General features: G+C 31.7%; 1 protein-coding gene across 2 annotated transcripts; it reads left to right on the forward strand.

Moving 5' to 3' along the window:
• The first annotated feature begins 1,904 nt into the window (after positions 1 to 1,904).
• On the forward strand, positions 1,905 to 17,174 carry LOC133192645 (uncharacterized protein NKAPD1-like). 2 transcript variants are annotated; one of them, XM_061328644.1, is made up of 7 exons: positions 1,905 to 1,924; positions 3,018 to 3,174; positions 7,044 to 7,124; positions 8,592 to 8,836; positions 12,881 to 12,964; positions 14,301 to 14,414; positions 15,796 to 17,174. In XM_061328644.1, exons 3-7 carry the CDS (start codon positions 7,053 to 7,055, stop codon positions 15,896 to 15,898), a joined length of 618 nt encoding a protein of 205 aa, XP_061184628.1. In that variant the 5' UTR covers positions 1,905 to 1,924; positions 3,018 to 3,174; positions 7,044 to 7,052; the 3' UTR covers positions 15,899 to 17,174. The 2 variants fall into 2 exon arrangements, with proteins under 2 accessions (XP_061184628.1, XP_061184631.1); XM_061328647.1 differs by lacking the exon at positions 1,905 to 1,924 and adding an exon at positions 1,940 to 1,997.
• The last annotated feature ends 3,753 nt before the right edge of the window (positions 17,175 to 20,927 follow it).

Genomic DNA, 20,927 nt, shown 5'->3' on the forward strand with positions numbered 1-20,927 from the left:
GAATTTAATCCAGATCATTGTTATAACTGTTTTGTGAGCTGAACTCTAGTCATCACGTGATCAGTAACCGTTCACCGCTATCAGTGGATAGCGTGAGACTCTCACTGACTCCTTAGACATAATTATAGATAAATGATTTTCAATTGTAACTGTCAATGCATTTTTGCTTAAATATTAGATACACTGCAATGCAGTTAGTTACAGGACCGAATATTGCCCATATCCATTTTGTATATATAAATATTTTTAAAAAGTTATTTTCGATCATAGGCACTCCCCAGCTTAATTGTTAAATAAAAATATCTACTATACTATAAAACATGTTTATAGTATAATAGATATATATATTTTTAACAATTAAGCTGGGGAGTGCCTATGTTTTCGATGTACTTTCAATTTCACTTGTTTACTTTATTGCTGCATGCGTAAATAATTTTGCTAAGCAACATATTAGGCACAAAACATCTTGAGTTGCCGAATCTCAATGCACGGCATTATACTTGCACGTCATTCAAAAGATCATTTAAGAATGTTGTTGTTTTGTTTTGTTTTTGTTTTGTTTTTTGCTCGGCAAGAAATATTTAGGGGTTTGTTACGTTTTGGAAAGCAGTCTTTGTTTGTTTTTGTTTTGTCAAGAAATTTCTGATTTGGAATTTTTTCGACTTGAGTGCAACCTCCTGAAAAAAAAATGCCTGGATCCACACCTGGTTTGCTAAATGATCGGATTTTTAATTCTTTTGTTCAGTAACAGTCCAGTTTTGAAGGATATCAATAACTGAGACAGTCTGATATTACGCTTAATATCAGACTGCTCACTACATATAGAACTGTATTCGACATACATGTACTTTATATCTATTACAGAAAGTGAACTGTAACATAATCATTATCAAGATGTACATCCGTTTCCTTTTATTCTGATGTATGACTTTCTTTCAGTGTACAAGACAGGTGTAGATTATTTTGCTTTCTCAAAACTTATATACATTCATAACCGGTAGTATGACATTTGTTTTAGGTAATGATTTTTAAGAAACATTTTGCCATACACCTGATACATAACATTGTGATTTATACCTTTTCACTTTACCATGCACCTCCATGGCCATGTGCATCCCAACTCCTTTATTCATTTCAAACATTGTTATTTCTCTTCACACTTCTAAGAGTAAAATTTGTAAAACAATATCATGTCATTGAAATGTTATCCACATGCATGTGCATTCCACGTACATGTATAAATCCTTAATTGTTCTTTGAGATGAAAAAATAAATAAATGTTAGGCCTAAATAATTTTTTTCTCTTTTCATTCTTCTTCTGAATTCCAAACAAGTTAAAAAAAATTATAGTGCTTTCTTATGTACAAGGTCCTCAAAATGTACGGTAATAAAATATTTTGAACTTTAAAAAAACTAAAAAAACAAAAAGATGGAAACGTTTAGCACTTCTCTTGCATATATATACACATACATGTTCCATAGATATTGATTGCTTTGGTCAGGCAAGCTTTTTGAAAAGCTATTACTTGTTAAAGAAAATAAATAAAATATTTATATTTTTTCCTACATGGTAAACATCATATTGTATGATTGGATAATTCCTTTCTCTCTGGTTGACTGAGATCCAAAAATGTAGAAAAAAAATACTAAGTTTTATTCACCTGCATGTGATCTTCCAGGTGAATATAAGGATTTATTTTCATCCACATTACACTAAAAATAGATTGGAAAATTCCAAATTAATGCAAATACTTTTGGAAAGTTATTTCACTCGCATATGCGAGTTGAGCGCACATTCCACAAAATGTACGAGTTGACTGTACTCGAAATGTGTTATATACGAGTTAGTATGAGTACGAGTTAACTAAACAAATATTGAAATGTATCTTCGACTTCGAGGAACCCATTTTTCATAATTTTGGTGGTAATAAGCATTCAATTACTTACAAACAAGACGTACAATTGAATAGGGAATTAATGCAGTTTTGCTTTTAAAGGTTCCTATAATTTATTCAAATATTACCAAAATTTTAATCAAATAACTGAATAATAACGAATCGATATCTGATTATTCTCCAAATGTATGACATTCTGTTTTGGGCAGGTGCAAATAGATGAGGTACCTAAATCAGTGGTATGATGCTTTTCAAAGGTTTCTACCTTCGTAAGTTCAGCACCAAACAAACAAATGATTTAGAAATTATGGAAATGTACAGCAATAGATTTACAGAATATTTTTAACAGGTACATATGTTAATATTGAAAGTGATGTCAATAAAATGTTCACCATATAAGAAAATTTCTTTTGAATCAAAGCAGCCATGGGTCCAGTGGTTACCCTGTTCATACTGCTAAACTAAGCTCACATGACAACACCAACTTTGGGCAAAAATCATGATTACAGTAAAAAATTTCTCTTTTTAACCTTTTCAGAAAATTAGTTGGAAAAGTTTTCTGATTTAAAATATTTTACTGTTTAATTATGTATTTATTGTGAATTTATTTACTATCTAAATGCAACTAGCCTTTAAAAATATACACATAGATCATATAACAGACATGAACTTTTTGGAGTCCCCTAAAATTTTAAATTTCTTTGATTATCAAATGACTAATCTGTACAGATGTTGAAATTTTGTATAGATTTTGTTTTGATTGCATACTCTCAACAAATTCAAATTTAATTGGTAATTTCAATCTTATTTTATTTTACCTCTCAAAAATTGAGTATGTTTCAAAGTAAATCAAATACTGTTGTATCTAAATGTTTTTTCTTATGGGTACATGTATTTTTACTTTTGTATCACGTACTATAAGCTACTGTGTCACCTAACATTATTTATATATTGATAAAGTCAGATCTCCCAATAAATATAATAAAAAATACCAGCTCAAAAGGAGATGCCACCGATTTAGGTACCCCATTGATTTAGGACCGTCCACAATACTTTGTAAAGTTTGTTAGTTCGTAGGCTAAAACGTTTAAAGTGCATCATTATTATTATGTATATTGTCAGGATTGGCCTAGAGGAACTTGTAGAAGTTATGAAGCAGAATTTCTTTGCGGATGCCAATTGTTTTCTGTAAAAAGTGCCTTATTCGATCCTTTGTTAACCACCTGTGCGCTAATGTGGAATGCTGAAATCAAAATAAAATCTTAAACAGTTGTTAAAGGTATTTATACACTTTCTACTGCATGTGTCATGTACAAAGCTTACTTACAAAACGCTATAGGAATCATTGTCGAGGTAGGCAGATGTCTTGGCCCAATGACACCTCGGTCATTGATAGTCACAGGTCGGCCCATCTAAAAGACACCTCGCCCAAGCAAAATTTTATGAGAGGACAAGATGTGTTTGTGAAACACTTTGCCCCCGATGGTAACACAATTCTGGATTGGGACGTAGACTACAGTGCAATAGTTATGGCCAATGTTAAAGTTTTTCAAATGTAGGTCAAAGGTCACAGTTGAGGTCACATGAACAAAAATTTCTGTACCAATGGAAAGGTCTTGTCATAATGAACACTTTTGTCAAATATTAAAGCCTTACCCTTGACAGCGCAATAGTTATGGGCTAGGTTAAAGTTGACAAAAGACAGACAGACAAACAGGCAGACAAACAGACAGACGGGACAAAAACAATATACCCCTGGGATCTTTCGATCCGTGGGCATAAAAAATATACTCAGCGTCTGAATATAGTGATTCTTCCTGATGATTCATGAAGTTTTTTTTGAACAAAAAATAAATGGCAAGGGGGGTGTCTATCATAGCTATCTATAGCTACTATGATCAGTGCCCTAGTTTGTTAAGAACTAATATAATTGAAATAATATCATATTTTAAAAAAAAAGGAACAACCACTCTAAAGATGCAGATTTGTAACAAGAAAGGGGGGGGGGGTAAATAAAAATTGATGAGCAAAAAATAAATAAATGAACTGCAATAACTCCTCCTTCTTCGTGGGAGGTTGAAATAATGTTTAGGATATCTTTCTTTAACTTTTCAATAACTTTTATTCCACACAAGAATTTGCCAGAGTTTGATGATACTGCAAAATTAGTGTGTTTGTGGTGGTGGTGGTGGGAGGGGGGGGGATGCAGCTTATAAATAAATTTTTTAATATTAAAACAACTGCGAAAGATTATTTTTCACACAAAAGAGTAGGGAGCCCAATCTTCCACCCCCTCGTTCTTCAGCCCTGAGATTTGTTGAAGTGAAGACTTTTTTCCAGTCCTACTTTGAAAAAATAATTTGCATGATGACGATATCAATCTATTAAAGATACCTGATATTTGTGTACCATAAGCGGGTATTCAAAAATAGCAGTGATATTTATATTTTAAACATTAGGCTCCAGGGCCATAGAACTTAAATAAGTTCACTTTTGATTTGTCTCACTTTTACCAAAGCACTTAATAGTAGGAAAGGTGAGACTGTGATCAAAAGTGAGCTCATCTAAGTTTCATGGCCCTGGAGCTAGGTCCGTAGGCAGTGAGGGGAGTGAGGGTGCCAGTATATACTATACAATGAAATATGGAGATGTAAAATAAAGCCATTTCCGATTGCATCCCCTCAATAATTTTGCTGGAAAATACATAAGAAATCAAGGCTAATTTACCATTGTGTCCCCTTAACAGTAATGTCAGATTTTTTTGGGGGGAAGGGGGGGTTGTCAAGAAATATTTGTTTGGTGCCCCCAAATGAAATTGCTTCATATGGGCCTGAAAACAAGAGAAACACACCAGGATGACATAAGGTTTTTGAAATTAAAAAAAACAGAAAACAACATTCTTTTTTCATGTTCCTGGGAAATATTTCTATGTTTCATAAGACTGTTACCACAAGATCTCTATGTACATGAACATAAAAGGTCATAGCACCCCTTTTTGTTTTAATTTCTTTCAGATTCCTTAATTTAACTCTCTTATTCCTACTTTCTAATTCAAACTTTCGTTTCTGCTTATAGTTCTAACCAAAAAAAAAGTAATAAGTTAGGTATAGTGAAACATAATTTAAAATTTAAGATAGAATCAAAATACGAAATGAAGTGAAATGTCAAAATAAAAGAAAATAAGGAAAAAAAAAATAAAGTTGGAAAATATAAACAAGAAGTTAGAATTAAAATAAGAAATAAAAAATAAAGAATTTAATTAATTTGGAAAAAGAAGAAGTTAGAATAATAAAAAAGAAAATAAGAACATTTAAAAGGAATTGTGGCACTGATGCCCCTCCATAATTTCTCATATCAAAATTTGACAAAGTGTAAACTTTACATTTGTAGACTTGTGAATTGTTCAGAGCGAGGCAATGTAGTTTCCAGAAAACAAAGTTTACAACATCAAAAATACCACACATTTTCATAGTATAAACTCATAGTTACCACATGCAGTTGTATGTTCAGAACTACATGCTAGGATGTCGGAATTACCTACTTACGTATGTAACCTATGAAACTAATACGAATTTTCGCGGTCATTTCGCGACTGAATTCGTGAAGGAACCATGAAATAAATTGAAAAACACAATGAATCAGTGGTTAAATGCACAAATGATATTAATTATTTGGCAAATTGATCATTGAATTTAATAATAAAAGCAATTAATCGATATCGATTAAAAATAGTGTAAAACAGTAACAATAAGTTTTAAGCATTAAACCCTTTTTTTTAAAAAAAATAATTTTGTTTACAAAAGTAAATTATACAGTGTTCATTAAGGGACAGGTGAAATTCTGGGAAGTCACACAATCACGCTAAGATCTTTATATATAAATTATATACCGGTATTTGCAATTAATACTGAAATATCTTAAAACTTGTGAATTAATGACGACGGACCTAATTCATTTCTGCATTAGATTTTTAATTCAAATTTTAATATGAGGTAATGTGACTTTTGGTGAGTTAAAATCAATAAAAAAATCATATGGTCATTGATGTAGATTTTTAATGGGGAGCGTTTCAAAAGTTGGCCATGGAAATCGATAATTACTATAGGAAGTAAAGGGAAATTGCTAGTGTAGGGTATAAGAGTGATCATTGAAAAAAAATCTGCAATATAATTTTTATTCATATAAAAGGACAATGTTAACAAGACAATTTACCAGCAAATTATGCCAAAAAATAAATGGGTCATCAGCTTAGATTTTTCAGGGGGGCATGTCAAACTCAGGTGTAGGGCACAATTTGGGGGAAATTTTCAATGAAAATACCTTGGCCAAATAAATCATTTATTTATAAAATCATCAAATAAATATGAATCAAAATATTACAATATTTTTGAATTGAGAGGAAACATTTGAATATCTTTAAAATAATTAAAAATGTAAATTTCTTATCTTTTGCAATACATAATTAAGTCAATTCGATTCAAGGCATATGCGTGGTTTTCTGCGCAGTGGCGTGAAATTTCGAATTAGGTCTGTCATCCTTAAAAAAGATATTTAAGCAGTTTAGAGGCATAAAATGATATTTCGGTGGATCTAGCCCATGGAGAACCCTGTACTTACAAGACTGGATTTTTGAACACGATTACCTTCCATAGATTACCACTAATATAAATACCTTCACAGTGTATAGGGAAGAAATCTTTCCAGAACAGCAAAGCCATGTAAGTCATATTGATATTTAGAATCCCCATGTATTGTAGTTTCATGTTAAGTAACCCCTTTGTGCTAGGATGGAGTCACAGTATGAGTACAAGAATATTGATGGGGAAAAAAAATTCTTTGAAAAATCTCCTTATGAACAGCATGCCATAAGCCTGTTGTTTGATTTATTTGGTAGAAATATTAAAATTTAAATGATTGACTGAAAGTAAAATTCATCTTCTGTAGTGGTATAACATCATTGTATGACTTGCTATCCAACAGAGGCACAACAATTCAGCATTTATACTTGAAGTATCATAATTCTTCAATGTAGTTTATAAGGAAATCAACTGATGAGTATACACATAAAAATATGCAAGCAACGTAAAATTAGCAATGTTATTTATCTTATTTCAAAGTGCAATGGTTTTAAGATGCATGTATTTTCAGAAATTGAAGATGACAGAAAAGATGAGCTCATCAAAGACATTATTGAAAAATCATATTCGCCATGCAACAAGTCACAATAAGGTAAATGAAAAAAAAAAACATAACCAAAACACAGTATTTCTTTAAATATGCTAAAAGACTACTTTTGAGTCATCCTCACAATGTCAACGTTTTGTGATTTCGGAACTCCACACATGGAGTTCCGAAATCACAAAACCTTGATATTGTGAGGATGCTTTTGAGTTTACATGTATATTGTCAAGCCTTGGAAAATAAAATCAAACCATTTTTATCATGCTTTTTTTTTTCTTTACTTTTTTTACTGTCCTCTACAAAAGTTGAAAAAATTTTCGGACCTGGGTCTTAAGTCTATGCCTCTTGTGGGCCTAAGTTGGTCAATATTTAGCATGTTTAGAAGACATTACAAATATATTAGAAAAAAATTTTGGTCCTTAGAATTTAGCAGACAAACTTTTGCCAGCTTACACTAAGCAATCTACCCCTTAGACATGTGGCAAACAAACTTACCCCTTAGACATCTAGCAGGTGATTTTATTGCCAACACTGAGCAATTTACCCCATAGACATCTAGCAGACAAACTTTGCCTACTTTCACTGAGCAATCTACCAAAATTTTTAAATTGATGACTGTGGGTAAGCTTCTCTATGTTGCATAGTTTTATATATCCTACCAGGATTTTTGAGTCAAGATGGGACCACATTTTTTAGAGGGATATGTTACTGTAGATTAGTAAATTATCCTGACACCTTATTTTCCAAGTTAGTTATTTACTTTCTATTAACAAGACAAAATTTTCAAGAATTCTGGTTATTGCTCTAGATACATTGTAATCTTAAAGAATACAAAAATAAGCAAGAATGAAATTTTCACTAGCAGACTGTCTCACATTAATAAAAGAAAATAAAGTTTTTGTGAATGAATTTGATTTACAGCATATACAGGGAATATCTTTTAAAATTCTTTTCTAAGGAATAACGAAGCTCCAATTTCTCATACTAGTACTGTTTGCAAGCAATTGAGTACTAGTTTCTCGATTAAGATTTGGACCAAATATGGGCATGAATAATTATAAATTACATGTAAGACAGTTGAAGGTATATGCTTTTACAGAGAGTCTAAAAAAATGCATAAGAAAGATTTTATTCAAATACATGTATTCATTTATATGCACCTTATTTTATATGCACCTGATCCCACCTCTGGAATTTCTGGGAGTCCATGTTTAAGCTCTGTTCTCAGATTTGTATTTTGTGTAGATTTTTTTTTTATGATCGACCACTGTTATTATCTTTTCCTTTTTCAATATTAGAAAGAGTCACTTAAGTGAGGAAACTGAGGATTATACATTTTCATCCTTCTGTTCCACAAGTCTCAAGTGTGGTCTGTCCACTGCATTATTTTAAATGTGAATTTTATTACTAAAAAAAAGTAGGAAGTTACTTAAAACTATAAAGGTTGAATTTATGAATGTGATTTGTCCCATACTTTGATTAAGATACTATAATTGTTAAAACATTTTTGGTTAGATAGTTGAAGAATCTCTAATGTGGAGGCAGTATGAGATGATGAATGCTGAAAAATGTCAAGTAAATTCTAGGAAGTCAAAATACACAAGGGACAAATCCTATAAACAGGACAGACAAAAAAGTTCCAGTTACAGATTTTCTAAAAAGAGTGGGAGAAGTTCTTCATTAGATCTAGGTGGACAATCCAAGCCATCTTTTTACTGGACAAAAGAGTTGCAGAAAGCAGAGGAAGCTATTCCAGACAGGTATATACTGTAAATAAAGATAAATATTTACACTTCCAACTGTTTTCGTTTTGGTAACTCTTTGAAAGTTAAGTATGTTGATTTCTCAATATTTACAACTGAATGAAAGTTTCACCAAATTGAAGGTCAAGGCCTAATAAATGTCAGCTTCCTGGGCTGTCATTGTGTCCGAGAGGGTGGGGACTATGTAACTTAGCATAGAATGTTTCTTGAAGAGTATTTCGATTATATTAAACAAGATTTTTATGTTCCCGTTATCAAAGATTTGGGGGCATATAGTTTTTGCCATGTACATTCATCTGTCTGTCAGTTTATCAGTTTGTCTTCAAAAACTTTAACCTTGACCATAACTATTGACTGATTGGAGTTATGGCTTTCATATTTCACAGGTATATTCCTTGTGGCAAGAACTTTCTTTGGGTACCAACATATTTGACTCTTGACCTTGTAATTTGACCCACTTTTGCAAAATTTTACTCAGGGTTGGCAAAAAACTGGGAAATACTCATATTTCCCAGGACGGTGGGAAATACTGGTAATTACCGGGAATTACTGGTATTTCCCGGGAAATACTGGGAAATAAGAAATAGCTACATACTTCATTCATATTGACATGTAGTACATCTTATTGGCTAAGATATCTACCTGGTATCACTGTCCCTGACTCAAAAAATTCTGGTTTCCAAGTAATTCATTTTCTATAATCATAAAACAGTTTATTCATATACCAGTCATGAGTGTCATTTGTTTCATGCTTGAGTCAGATGTAGTCTAATCCATGAAATAAACCCAAAGATCTCAATGGTTTTTTTTATGTAACTAAAGAAGGAACTTGGAAAATTCTTAAATGTAGAGTATTAGGGCTGTGTATTGAGCAAAAAAATTCGATACGATACGATACAATATTTTATAATGCCATATCTGATATATTGGATTCTTTAAGTTTATCAAAAAAAGTCATATAAATCATTTAAAGCATGAATTTTATAAAAACAAATCGTTTTATAACCCATTTTGAAGGTCTTGTCTCACTATCTCTACAAATTACACTTCAAATTCAAACTTTTTATGTATGTAAAAACAGCATGTTAAAATAAAGTTGTCTATGTATTTTGTAATATTTATCTAAGATGTGCTATTTCCTTAATGATTATACCATTATTGATCAATTTTAATTCAAAACAGTGAAAATATGACCTTTGGTGATTGAAATTCCCAACTTTTCCACAGAATTATGAGAAAATCTGCATGTCTGATACGTATTGGAAGTTATTTTTTCGATACAATACATTCTTAAATATTGATACGTATTGATATATCAATATATTGATACAGCTCTATAGAGTATGGTATAAATATCAAACCTAAGAAGAAGCCTTTCAGTTCTTTTCAAGGTAATTATATCTCAAAACAGCAGCACAAAACTGTCCAGAGCAATTTGTTAAAACAACATGATTGATTGTAATAACTACAGTGTTTATAGAAGGATTAAAACAAGTTTGTTTTGTTCTTGGATTTATAATTAATAAACTTAATAATTTTACAAAACTGAAAAGAACTTGAATTGGAAAACTTCAGTTTTATACAGCTAAGGAAATGTTTCGGAATGATTATATGGGTATGGGACCTGGAGTAGTGTTACATTCTGAATATGTTCAATTGCAATTTGAGACATATTCAATATTATTCATCTTCTGTTTTTGTGTTTATTTTATTTTTGAATTTTGTATAAGATTGAATGAATGAAAGAAATAAAGAAAACTTTAACTTTGTATTTCCCAATATTTCTCCAAAGATCACGTTTATAGGCATAAGTCTGAACGCGTTAACCACTACCCTACAAAGTCTGCTTGTCTTGTTTGATGTTAGTGTGATTTAAATAAATGAGTTTGTTGAAGCGTAAAAATTTTCAGAAATGTTCGATTTTCATAAAGTATGGGTTTAGACTCCATTTTTTTGAAACATGAACTAGATTTTACATTTACTTTTCCGTCAAATAAACGTTAATGAAGAATGGAGACTTGACCCATTCATATTCAAAAATCATTTTTATGGCTCTAACAAACCCATTTTCCACTAAATAAGCCTTACTATGAACTTATCAATCAAAAAGTCATTCAATAAAATAATTGAATCAAATGTGTTGAAGATGACATTACGGAAAACATTCTTTTAGAAAAATATAACTTTTTTGTGAACTTTGAAAATTGAGAAATATATTGTCCCAGACTGGGGGATTGTCCTCGCCTTGTACGCCCTCTTTCTTTGTCATACATGTATCCATATAATGATTTATTAAGAAATGAATTAAATTTTTAGAATTCATGAGGACCTGAACTACGATGCTTCACGCCAGCATATTTCATGAAGCATATTAGCACTTCATGATAAATATGCAGGCGTGAAGTGTTGTACTTCATGTACCTCATGAATTCACAAAAATTAAATTCATGTCCTATATTTACATTATTATTCTGAAGACTTCCTACAAATGTATGTCATACAACTAAGAATTCTGAAACAAAACATTTGACGTGGAGTATGGTATTATGACGTCACAATGCAGATATCCTTGCTCATCCATGGTAGTTCATTAGAACATGAAGTTCAACTTTTTTCTAATTTGCAAAGAATCGTAAGGAAAAATATTTGGAAATGTAAATATTAAAATATACATACTGAGTTCTCAATATACCTGTTTTCCTTCTGCATGACAACTGAATATTTTCAAGGACGTACAGTGGCTGGAACGTTATTGTTGACAAGCCAATCGTGTAGAATCATTCGTGAAACATGCTTGATCATTCGTGTAACGTCAGGGATCGTGCGTGTATCAGGCTGAATCGTTTGCGGTTTTAATCGTGCGTGATCATGCGGTAAGAAACGTGAAAATTTCGTTTTGTAAGTTTTTATCGGAATGTAATTTGTTAAACAAGCATTGCACTTGTCTGTTTTAAAGAAATGAAGCACGATTTACATAATTGAACTAACTAAATATCGCTAGTAAATAAGTAATATAGTAAGTTGTTCAATGTTGTATTCTCTTAAAATATTGTAAAATTTAATGATACACATATTTAAGATGTTTAATGATTTTATTCTGAACCCTGATGCTTATCATATTTACTGCTAAGTTTGGACAGATATTTTTATATCTATACATCAAAAATGTATATCTTTACCCCCCCAAAAATGAATAATTCTTAATGCTGACATATTTAGTCGGCGAATGTTACCAACATGATTGTCGGGTTACTTTTATCAGTGTTTATCCCTGATACTTACTTTATTTTGATAATTTCTGCAAATGAATGAATTGTAAATTAATTGCTGATTTTAAAGATTCACTAATGGAAAGATGGATATAATTTTAATTAATTTTTATATGCCAATGCTTTTTTTTAATCTTATCCCCTAACTGCATATCATAAAATAGAATCAAAACTCACAGCTCATGCACCTGTATCATCTCTATTCTCATAGAACATGTAGCAATCAATCACAAATTACATCTTTACGAAGTTGGAGAATTTCATAAATAATTATTTGTAATCTTAAATAACTATTTAGTCTTAATTAGTTTCAAAAATATCTATTCCTTAGTAATTTTTTTCAGTTTTCCAAAGTCAATCAATTGCATCAATAATTATTTGTAACTATTAAGCCTTATTTCCTTTTGAAAATATTCTTTCCTAAATATTTTTACCCATTCTGGGTGAAGAATCGTGCATTTGAATTAACAATCGTGTAAGATCGTGTAACGTGTAGAATCATGTGATTAATGGATCGTTCATGTTACAGGTTTAATAGTGCATTAATTGTGTGCGTGTAACATGATTGTTCGTGTAAGTTGTCAACAATAACGTTGCAGCCACTGTAGTAAATACAAAACTTATCTTGGCGTACAAAAGTTTTAAATGTCTGTAAATTTGCTATATCCATGTTTGTACTGAATGAGTTTTTCTGTATACATGTATACTTTACATATCCCACTTCTGAATTGAATTCAGTATTATTGTACATAGTATATTTATTGATTTTCAGGTGGGACCACAGTGGCTACAAGGAGTTGCATCCAGAAGAATTCCAAACTGGATCTGACACAGACAGCAAATGTAAAAGTTCTGAGTAAGAATAAACACAAATTACAGGTGTAACATTGTAGCCCTTATTTAGAAGAGTTAAAAGTCATTTGTTGTTGCATGTTAAAGATGTGTCACAAGACAACCTCAAATGAAGATTTTTTTCCATGGTCAAGGCAGCAGATTTTTGACTTGTCCAGTCAATTTAATATTAAACATTTAACTAATTTGCAACATTTTTGTGTTTAGAATAACTTCTAGAATGCCTGAAATATATATACAGTAAAACTCGGTTATAGCGAAGTTCTAGGGACCTCCTAATTTACTTCGCTATATCTGTAATTCGTTATATCTGTATAATGAATTCCTTAAAGTATATATAGCGGATTCGTAATATAGATTTTTTCCCTTCAAGTTTGACTACCGAATGTATTTAGGGAAGTATATAATACAATATTTACCTGGGAGTTCAAAAGTTTTTAGATGGATTGAATTTCAAATATAAATACTTATAAGATTATGTCAGTTCAATATTTTAGAATTACAAATCTTTTGAAAATTCCCTATGAACAATATAAATTGCCTTATATTTAACTCTAGGGGACACAAAATCAGTTCACTATAACCGTAAATGCGTTGTATCCAATTTCGTTATATCTGTAAAATTTTACAATTAAGGCATTGTTAAGAATTTGCAAGGGATTGCAAACAACTTCCAACTTCGCTATATCCATAAATTCGCTATATCCGTGTTCCTACCAAACGAGTTTTACTGTAAAATATATATATATATATATATATATATATATATATATATATATATATATATATATATATATTATATATATATATATATATATATATATATATATATATATATATATATATATATATATATACATATATCCACGGAAAAGCAGGTCAGCCAATTTAAAGTTTAAGTCATGACCCCTGGGGATAGGGAGGGGTCACAATGGGAAATCAAAAATGTATATGAAAAATTTTTAAATCTTCTCAAGAACAGCAAAGGCATGATTAGTCAAATTTAAATGAAAGCATCCTCAGGTAGTGTAGATTCAAGTTTGTAATCAAGTAACACAAATCATAACAGGGAGGCACAATTGGGGATCAAATTTTTACTTAATACATTAGAAAAATCTTGTTCAAAAGAACAGCAAAGCCATGAATTGTCATATTTATATAAAAACTTTTTTGATAGTGTAGATGGAGCCACAATATGTGATCTAAGTTTTACTTAGGAATTATAGTAGAAAATGCACAGTCTTAAATCTTAAACTATCTCCCTTCATAGAATGAATTCATTTATCAGTAAGCTGTTTCTAATAAACTAATGTATGAGGTATATGATGTTATTGTCACAGGAAGAAGAAAAAGATAAAACTAAAGAAGAAAAAAAGAAAAAGAAAACATAAAGAGAAGAATGACAGTGGTGATGATGATGATATCGATGATGAACAAGAAAGAAATAGAAAAAGGTGAGAGAAAAATCATCTCAAAGAGGGAAAAAAACCCCAAATGATTTGAAACTACAGAAACAAACTACTACAATTTGCAAAACTTGTTTGTTTTGTCAGATTTGCAGTCAAAATTAATTTATTGTAAATGTCCGACAAAAGTTCAATACTAGCCAGTCTTCATGTCTGACAAAAAAGTAATCTATGAATTAAAAAGCAATAACATATTATTATGGTTTTTGGGCCAAGATGAGGGGGAGGTTAGGATAGGGGAACAAACTTTTACTAAGGAAAATATACCATATAAAAAGATCTTTAAAAAATATTCTTCTTTAGTATAGATAGTCCATGATTAGTGATAGAAATGTACAAGCATTCTCATGTAGTGCAGATTTTCGAAGCATCCTAGCATAGGATAAGCCCACAAAAGGAGATCAAAGCTTTACATGGAAATATGTATTTAAGAAATAATTAGTTATTCGAGAGTAGCAGGGCCACACTGAATCATATTACCATATATACTCAACTATAAATTGTTTTTTTGGGAATTAAACTTTGCCCAAACCTCTTTATCCGACTTATACGCGAGTTATAAAAAGATTGGTATTTTAGCAGGTCGATCCCTCTTATTTAAACTTAAAAAATACAACCGACTTATATGCGGACCGACTTATAGGCGAGTATATACGGTAATATACAAACTTTTCCAAGTTGTGTGTATTCAATTTATGCTTCTTTTACTATAATTTTGGCCTGGTTTCTGATAACTTTGAAAGAATTTCTCGGAATTTTCTATTTATAGTGACCCTGGCAAAACCATTGATCAAAATTTAAAATTAGTAAACAGATTAATGTTTATTGTACATGTATAGCTTACTTGTGTAAAATCAGACTAAAACTGTTCAAAAAAGTAGTTTTGAAAGAATTTTGCAGAAATTTCTCTCTGTAAGTTTTCATTCATGGAAATCAAAAAATGATACACAAGAATTATGTATCTAAGTGAAGTCTACCTGTGTAGAAAGTTTTATTGAAATCGGACAAAAACAGAAGCATTTTTAAAAAAAATATTTACCCAAAACAGTCTGATAGATAAATAGAGTCAATAGACAGGTGGACAGATGATCGACACCATACTGTTGCATAAGCTCTTCTAGTCTCTGACCACTAGAACTAAAAATTATTGCTGTAAATGGATTATTTTCAACGAGTGGATCTGTAGCTCTAGGGTATGTCTGTATGAATTTTTCCCAGAGAGCTACATAAAACCCAGGTTATCATTAGTGGCGATGGTCTTCTGTGTTAGATATTTCGTATATGAAGAAAACATATGCATGTTCAAGTAACATAATACATCTGATTATTTCTGCTAAAATTGTTCCTTGGATTTTTTTCTTTACTGAAGAAAACGGGAAAAGTTAAAAAGAAAGAAACACAAACATGTGAGGGCAGATGATCGGGACTCCAGTGAAGAACACAGCAAGAAGAGGGTGAAATGTAAACATTAAAACTTATTACAGAGCCCAAAGCAGTCAGAGTAAAGTGAAAAAATTTAAATGAAGAGGCAGAAATACTGAGGCAGGCCAAAGGAAACAGAAGAAAATATGAAATACCAAAGAAGTCAGGGATGGATTGTTTGTGTGTGTTTACAGGCTCTTATATGATTCTCTTTCTCAGAGGAGGAGGCTACCTGTATATGAAATAAGTGACTGTATGTGCATGAGTTTTAATGTTCTCAAACAGTGTATATGTACACCAGATTAAATGTGATGGGCAACAATCATACATTTAGCTTACATTGACAAAGGCGAGATAAGCTTATGCTATACCCCTAACATCGGCATTGGCATTTGGGTTAAAGTTTGAGCAGCAGCTTTCATTCCCTAGTGATTATAAGCCATACGTCCCCAAACTTGGCTTGCATCGTGCTATGTACATATCTGACTTGCTTCAGGTGCATGATCATATACCGGATGAGAGACCAAGTTCAAGTTTTTGAAGGTTAAAATTATAGAAACAAGTTTCAATCAAAAGTACATTGTAACTATAAGTCTTAGTGACTCAGCTTGCATGGATGATGCATTTAGGGATCATACAAAATAAAAGGAATCTGACCTATATTTTCTAGATGAGTATAATGGTTGGTTTTTGGAACAGATTCATTCCCAAGTAACTAAGCCCTACCTGGATCATAATATTAAACAAATGATGTTTCTAAGCAATGCTTCATTCCATACTGGCTACAGATGCTGAATCTCACCTACATTTTCTGGTTGAATGAAGATGTTGATTTTTTTTTAACAGATTCATTCATAATTAAATAACTACAAACTTTACCTGGACCAAAGTTACATGAATGTGAATCTAGGGATGCACACTACTAGATTTGCTTCAATAGATGCTGGATGAATTGACTTACATTTTCCAGTTGAGTAAAACAGGTCAAAGATCTACCTAAACCAAACTTGCATGGATGAAGCATACAAGGATGCACACTACCAGACTTACTTGGGATGCAGGATTTGACCTACATTTTTAGGTGAATGAACAAGTTAAAGTTTTACATCTGGTCCATTTCAAAGTCAGTATTAGCTACTACCGGGTAGTAATTGGTTGACTGAACTGACATTGGTAATGCATGTTACTTATCGATAACATACATGGGAGTGAGTTTTTAAATCTTTGATTACCTATCTATGTTTTATATCTGTTTCAACAAGATTTTAATTGGATAAATAAATACAGTTTTTAGAAGAAAAAAAACACAACTTTGTACGAGTTCTCTACTGCAAATAAAATTTTGGAAGTATGTAGGAATCAGCATGTCTGTTTATCTGTCTGTCAATCAGTCGGTCCGTTCAATCATGTGGGTCAGAACACTGTATTGGAGAAATATTGAAAGCTCATACTTGACACATAAGATTGCTTATGAATTGAGGAAAAATCTTGACCTTGAGTAAAGGTCATTCTGGATAATTCAAGACCAGAAAAGTAAAATTTGTTTCTGCTCTAAAGCTATTTTTAATGAAGAAAAAATACAGCACAAAACTTGCTTATAGCCTCAGGTATACCTTGACCTAAGGTCATTTGGTCAAGTTCAAGTTCACTTGTACAAAAAATGTTTAATTCCTGTCCTGACCAAACTGGTTTAACTTTTAATGAAGAAACATTGAATAGTAATACTTAACATAAAGATTTCCTGTCAACAGGTGGTGTGTACTGACCTTGACTCAAGGTTATATTTGCAGGTTGCTGGCTCAAAAGTTCATAACTCTCCCTTGGAGAAAAACTGAAAGTTGATACATGACACAAACTTTGATTCTGACCAGGGATGGGCACGATTACTGAAAAATGTAATCGATTAATAATCGATTACTTAGAGGAATTTTGTGTAATCGATTATTAATTGATTACACTCATTTTTGTCCTGTAATCGATTGTAATCGATTACTTTGGAAAATGTAATCGATTAATAATCGATTACTCCCAAGTTTTTATCCCTTCAAGTATCAAAGCAATATTTAAATGGTAATGTTGATGATATCCACTGAAGTTTGAATGTGTTCCTGCAGTTTCAGAGCAGATTCTTTTAAGGTTTTATTCTGGCTAACATTCTCACTAAATGCCCAAATGAGGGATTCTGTACCATGAAAAGTGGAGATATGATTCCTACAATAAAATATGTCAAGGAATTAATTATTCTTTTCAACCTTGGATCTGAACCTCCATATTCAGATTTGACTTGTTGCAAAAATTATTTATTATAAAATAATTTTATTGTGAATAACTTCATTAGAAGTATTTGGGCTGCCTGTATGTTGTCAGTACACATTAAACATTCATATGTCTTCTTAAAAAAAATAAGTAAATTAGAACTCTTAGTAATAAAGATGTAAATCAAATGTGTCTTTAAGTAATTAAACTAATAGCACAATTTCATTCTGTATTGAAATAAGTGTTTTGAGAGCTATTAATTGTTTTAATAATATTGTTTGTCTTCAATAGAACTATGAATAATAAAAGTTAAAACTAGGTAGTTCACAGTTTACACCTCATTATCTGGTCAGGGATGTCTCAGTCAATTAATTAGCCAAGATAAGCAAACACAGTGACACTTACCCCCTCTCTTACAGACACTTATAACCCCTCACTGATACAAAAGAAACCTTACAATTTTGAATGAAAACATGAGAATGATTTTGCAAATTTTAAAGTTACTAAAACAACAAGTTTGAAGTTGTTTAAACATTTTCAGATATGAATAAGTATTTTCATCTTCTTTTTTTCGAGTACAATGTAGTTTATTTACCAAATCATTTATATTTAATACAGCACTTAAATCTGTTTTTGCTATTTATAATTTTCTATTACAACCACAAAGTTTTTCAACTGAAAAAGGACATGCAGCAAGAGGACTATTTCTGACCTTAGGATATGTCATGATCTTAACAAAAGTGTTATTCACCAAGTTTTAGGTCACAGGTAAAAAAATCAATATTTGTGGCCTGGCCATACATGTAGCTTTCAGATGGAGAAACATTGGAACTCACACTTTAGCACAAAGATAGCATATTTGGAAAGGTCTTGTCACAGGTAATGTACCTGTGAAATATGAAAGCCCTATCTCCTCTCTTTCAACATTTATGATCAAGGTTTATGATTTTGTGACAGACAGACTGACATTCGAATGAGGTTTAATGTCCCCTCGCTTTTGCAAAAGAGGGGGACAAAAATTCATGTTCAATCCAAAAATTTTCAACAGAAATAATTGAAAGCGCATTTGTAACACGAATGATATTTATGTCATGATCTTGACCCAAGGTCATTCTAGCAAATTCAAGATCACTTGTATAAGACTATGATATTTAAGTCCGGTTTCTGACTTTCTGAGGGTTTATATTGAAAGTTGATACTTTAAATGATCATTATTTGTGACAGTATTACGTCAAATCCTTGACCGAAGGTCAATTTGGCAAGCCGAATATCACCGGCATAAATACTTTCAGTATAAAATTAATGTCCCTAACTTTCAAATGGAACAATATCATTATTAATACACAGAAAAGTTCTTTATGACTGAAGGGTATAATTTTCTTAAACCATGGTCAATTTGGCGAGTTCAAGGTACTTTTATGAAAATATATACGACATGCACTTTAAAATCAAACTGCAGTAGGATGAGGGTGGGATTTAATTTTTTTGTGAGCTTGATCACAGCACTGCCAGTTTACATTTCGACCAACACGATTTTTGATACACTCATCTTTTGACGGTTGAATTACGGTATAGGCATTCTCATGTGTCTATCTATCAGCTTTTTTTGTGCCTGAATCATATCTTGCACACTGTGACACCATGGACCATGGAAGCTTTGTAACTTGATCATTTTAGGGGGTAAGCTGTGTTTTGATCTAAAATAGGTCCTCCTGGTCTCACTTTGGAATTTATGAATATTAATGATCAAATCTTGTCTGAAGATCAATTCTTGCAACTTCACATAAATCAATGAAGAGCAGTTAACTCATGGTCAAATGGTCATTTTATTTAAAGCAGTATTTAGGAAAGTATCTATTAATCTATAAATCTTTTTGTCGCTTTAAATCTGAAACAGTTGATTGTTGGTGATCAATTGATCACTTAGCTGAGTTTTTGCCATGCATATAGGGATCATGGGTAGCTGCAGAACTGTAGCTCTCTGCTTGAGAAAATTTGGACAGACAAAGCAGAGAGCTACAGATCCAAGCGTTGTCAAAACCTTCGATTTAAGCCGCCGCTTTTTTGTCGCTCGCTTCAGGTATTATTTCTTGTATTTAATGCTTTCCCCCACTTTAAAGATAGTATCCGATAATTAGCCATATATTTTACTCCTATTCCTGATACTTTATTTACCTTTCAACGGTTCCAGACGGCCGTATGTGGTTTTGGAATATCAATAAAAAAAATACATGTCGACGTCGACGTTGGTGTCATCCTGAAATGACACGCCCGAGTTTTATTTTATCTCGTATCTTTTTTACATATATATTGTTTTCTTTGTAGATAATATACATGATATTTGAACCTCCTGAATTTTTCATTTACATTTCTCAGCAAGTATAAGTTTTTTGAATGACTTTTTTTTTCCGCACGACCCGCCAACATGGACGTCGGAATGGGATTTTTTTAAACCGACATTCCAAAACCATTAATGATTAAGGACTGTTTGAGACCGTTGAAAGGTAAATAAGGTATCAAAAATAGGAGTAAAATATATGGCTAATTATCGGATACTATTCTTAAAGCAGGGGAAGATATAAATTACAAGAAATAATACCCGAAGCGAGCGACAAAAAAGCGGCGGCGTAAATCGAAGGTTTTGACAACGCTTGGATCTGTAGCTCTCTGCTTTGTCTGTCCGAATTTTCTCAAGCAGAGAGCTACAGTTCTGCAGCTAGGGTTGACCACTGTTGAAAACCATTTCCTTTTCAGATGACCAATGTTAAACACTCCGATATTTCATGTATTAGACCAGTGTTGAACATTCCGATATTTTATGTG

Source organism: Saccostrea echinata, unplaced genomic scaffold, assembly GCF_033153115.1.
Source record: "Saccostrea echinata isolate AGI-Se365-2 ecotype Australia unplaced genomic scaffold, CSIRO_AGI_Sech_v1 ptg000025l, whole genome shotgun sequence".
Classification (NCBI taxonomy): Eukaryota; Metazoa; Mollusca; class Bivalvia; order Ostreida; family Ostreidae; genus Saccostrea; species Saccostrea echinata.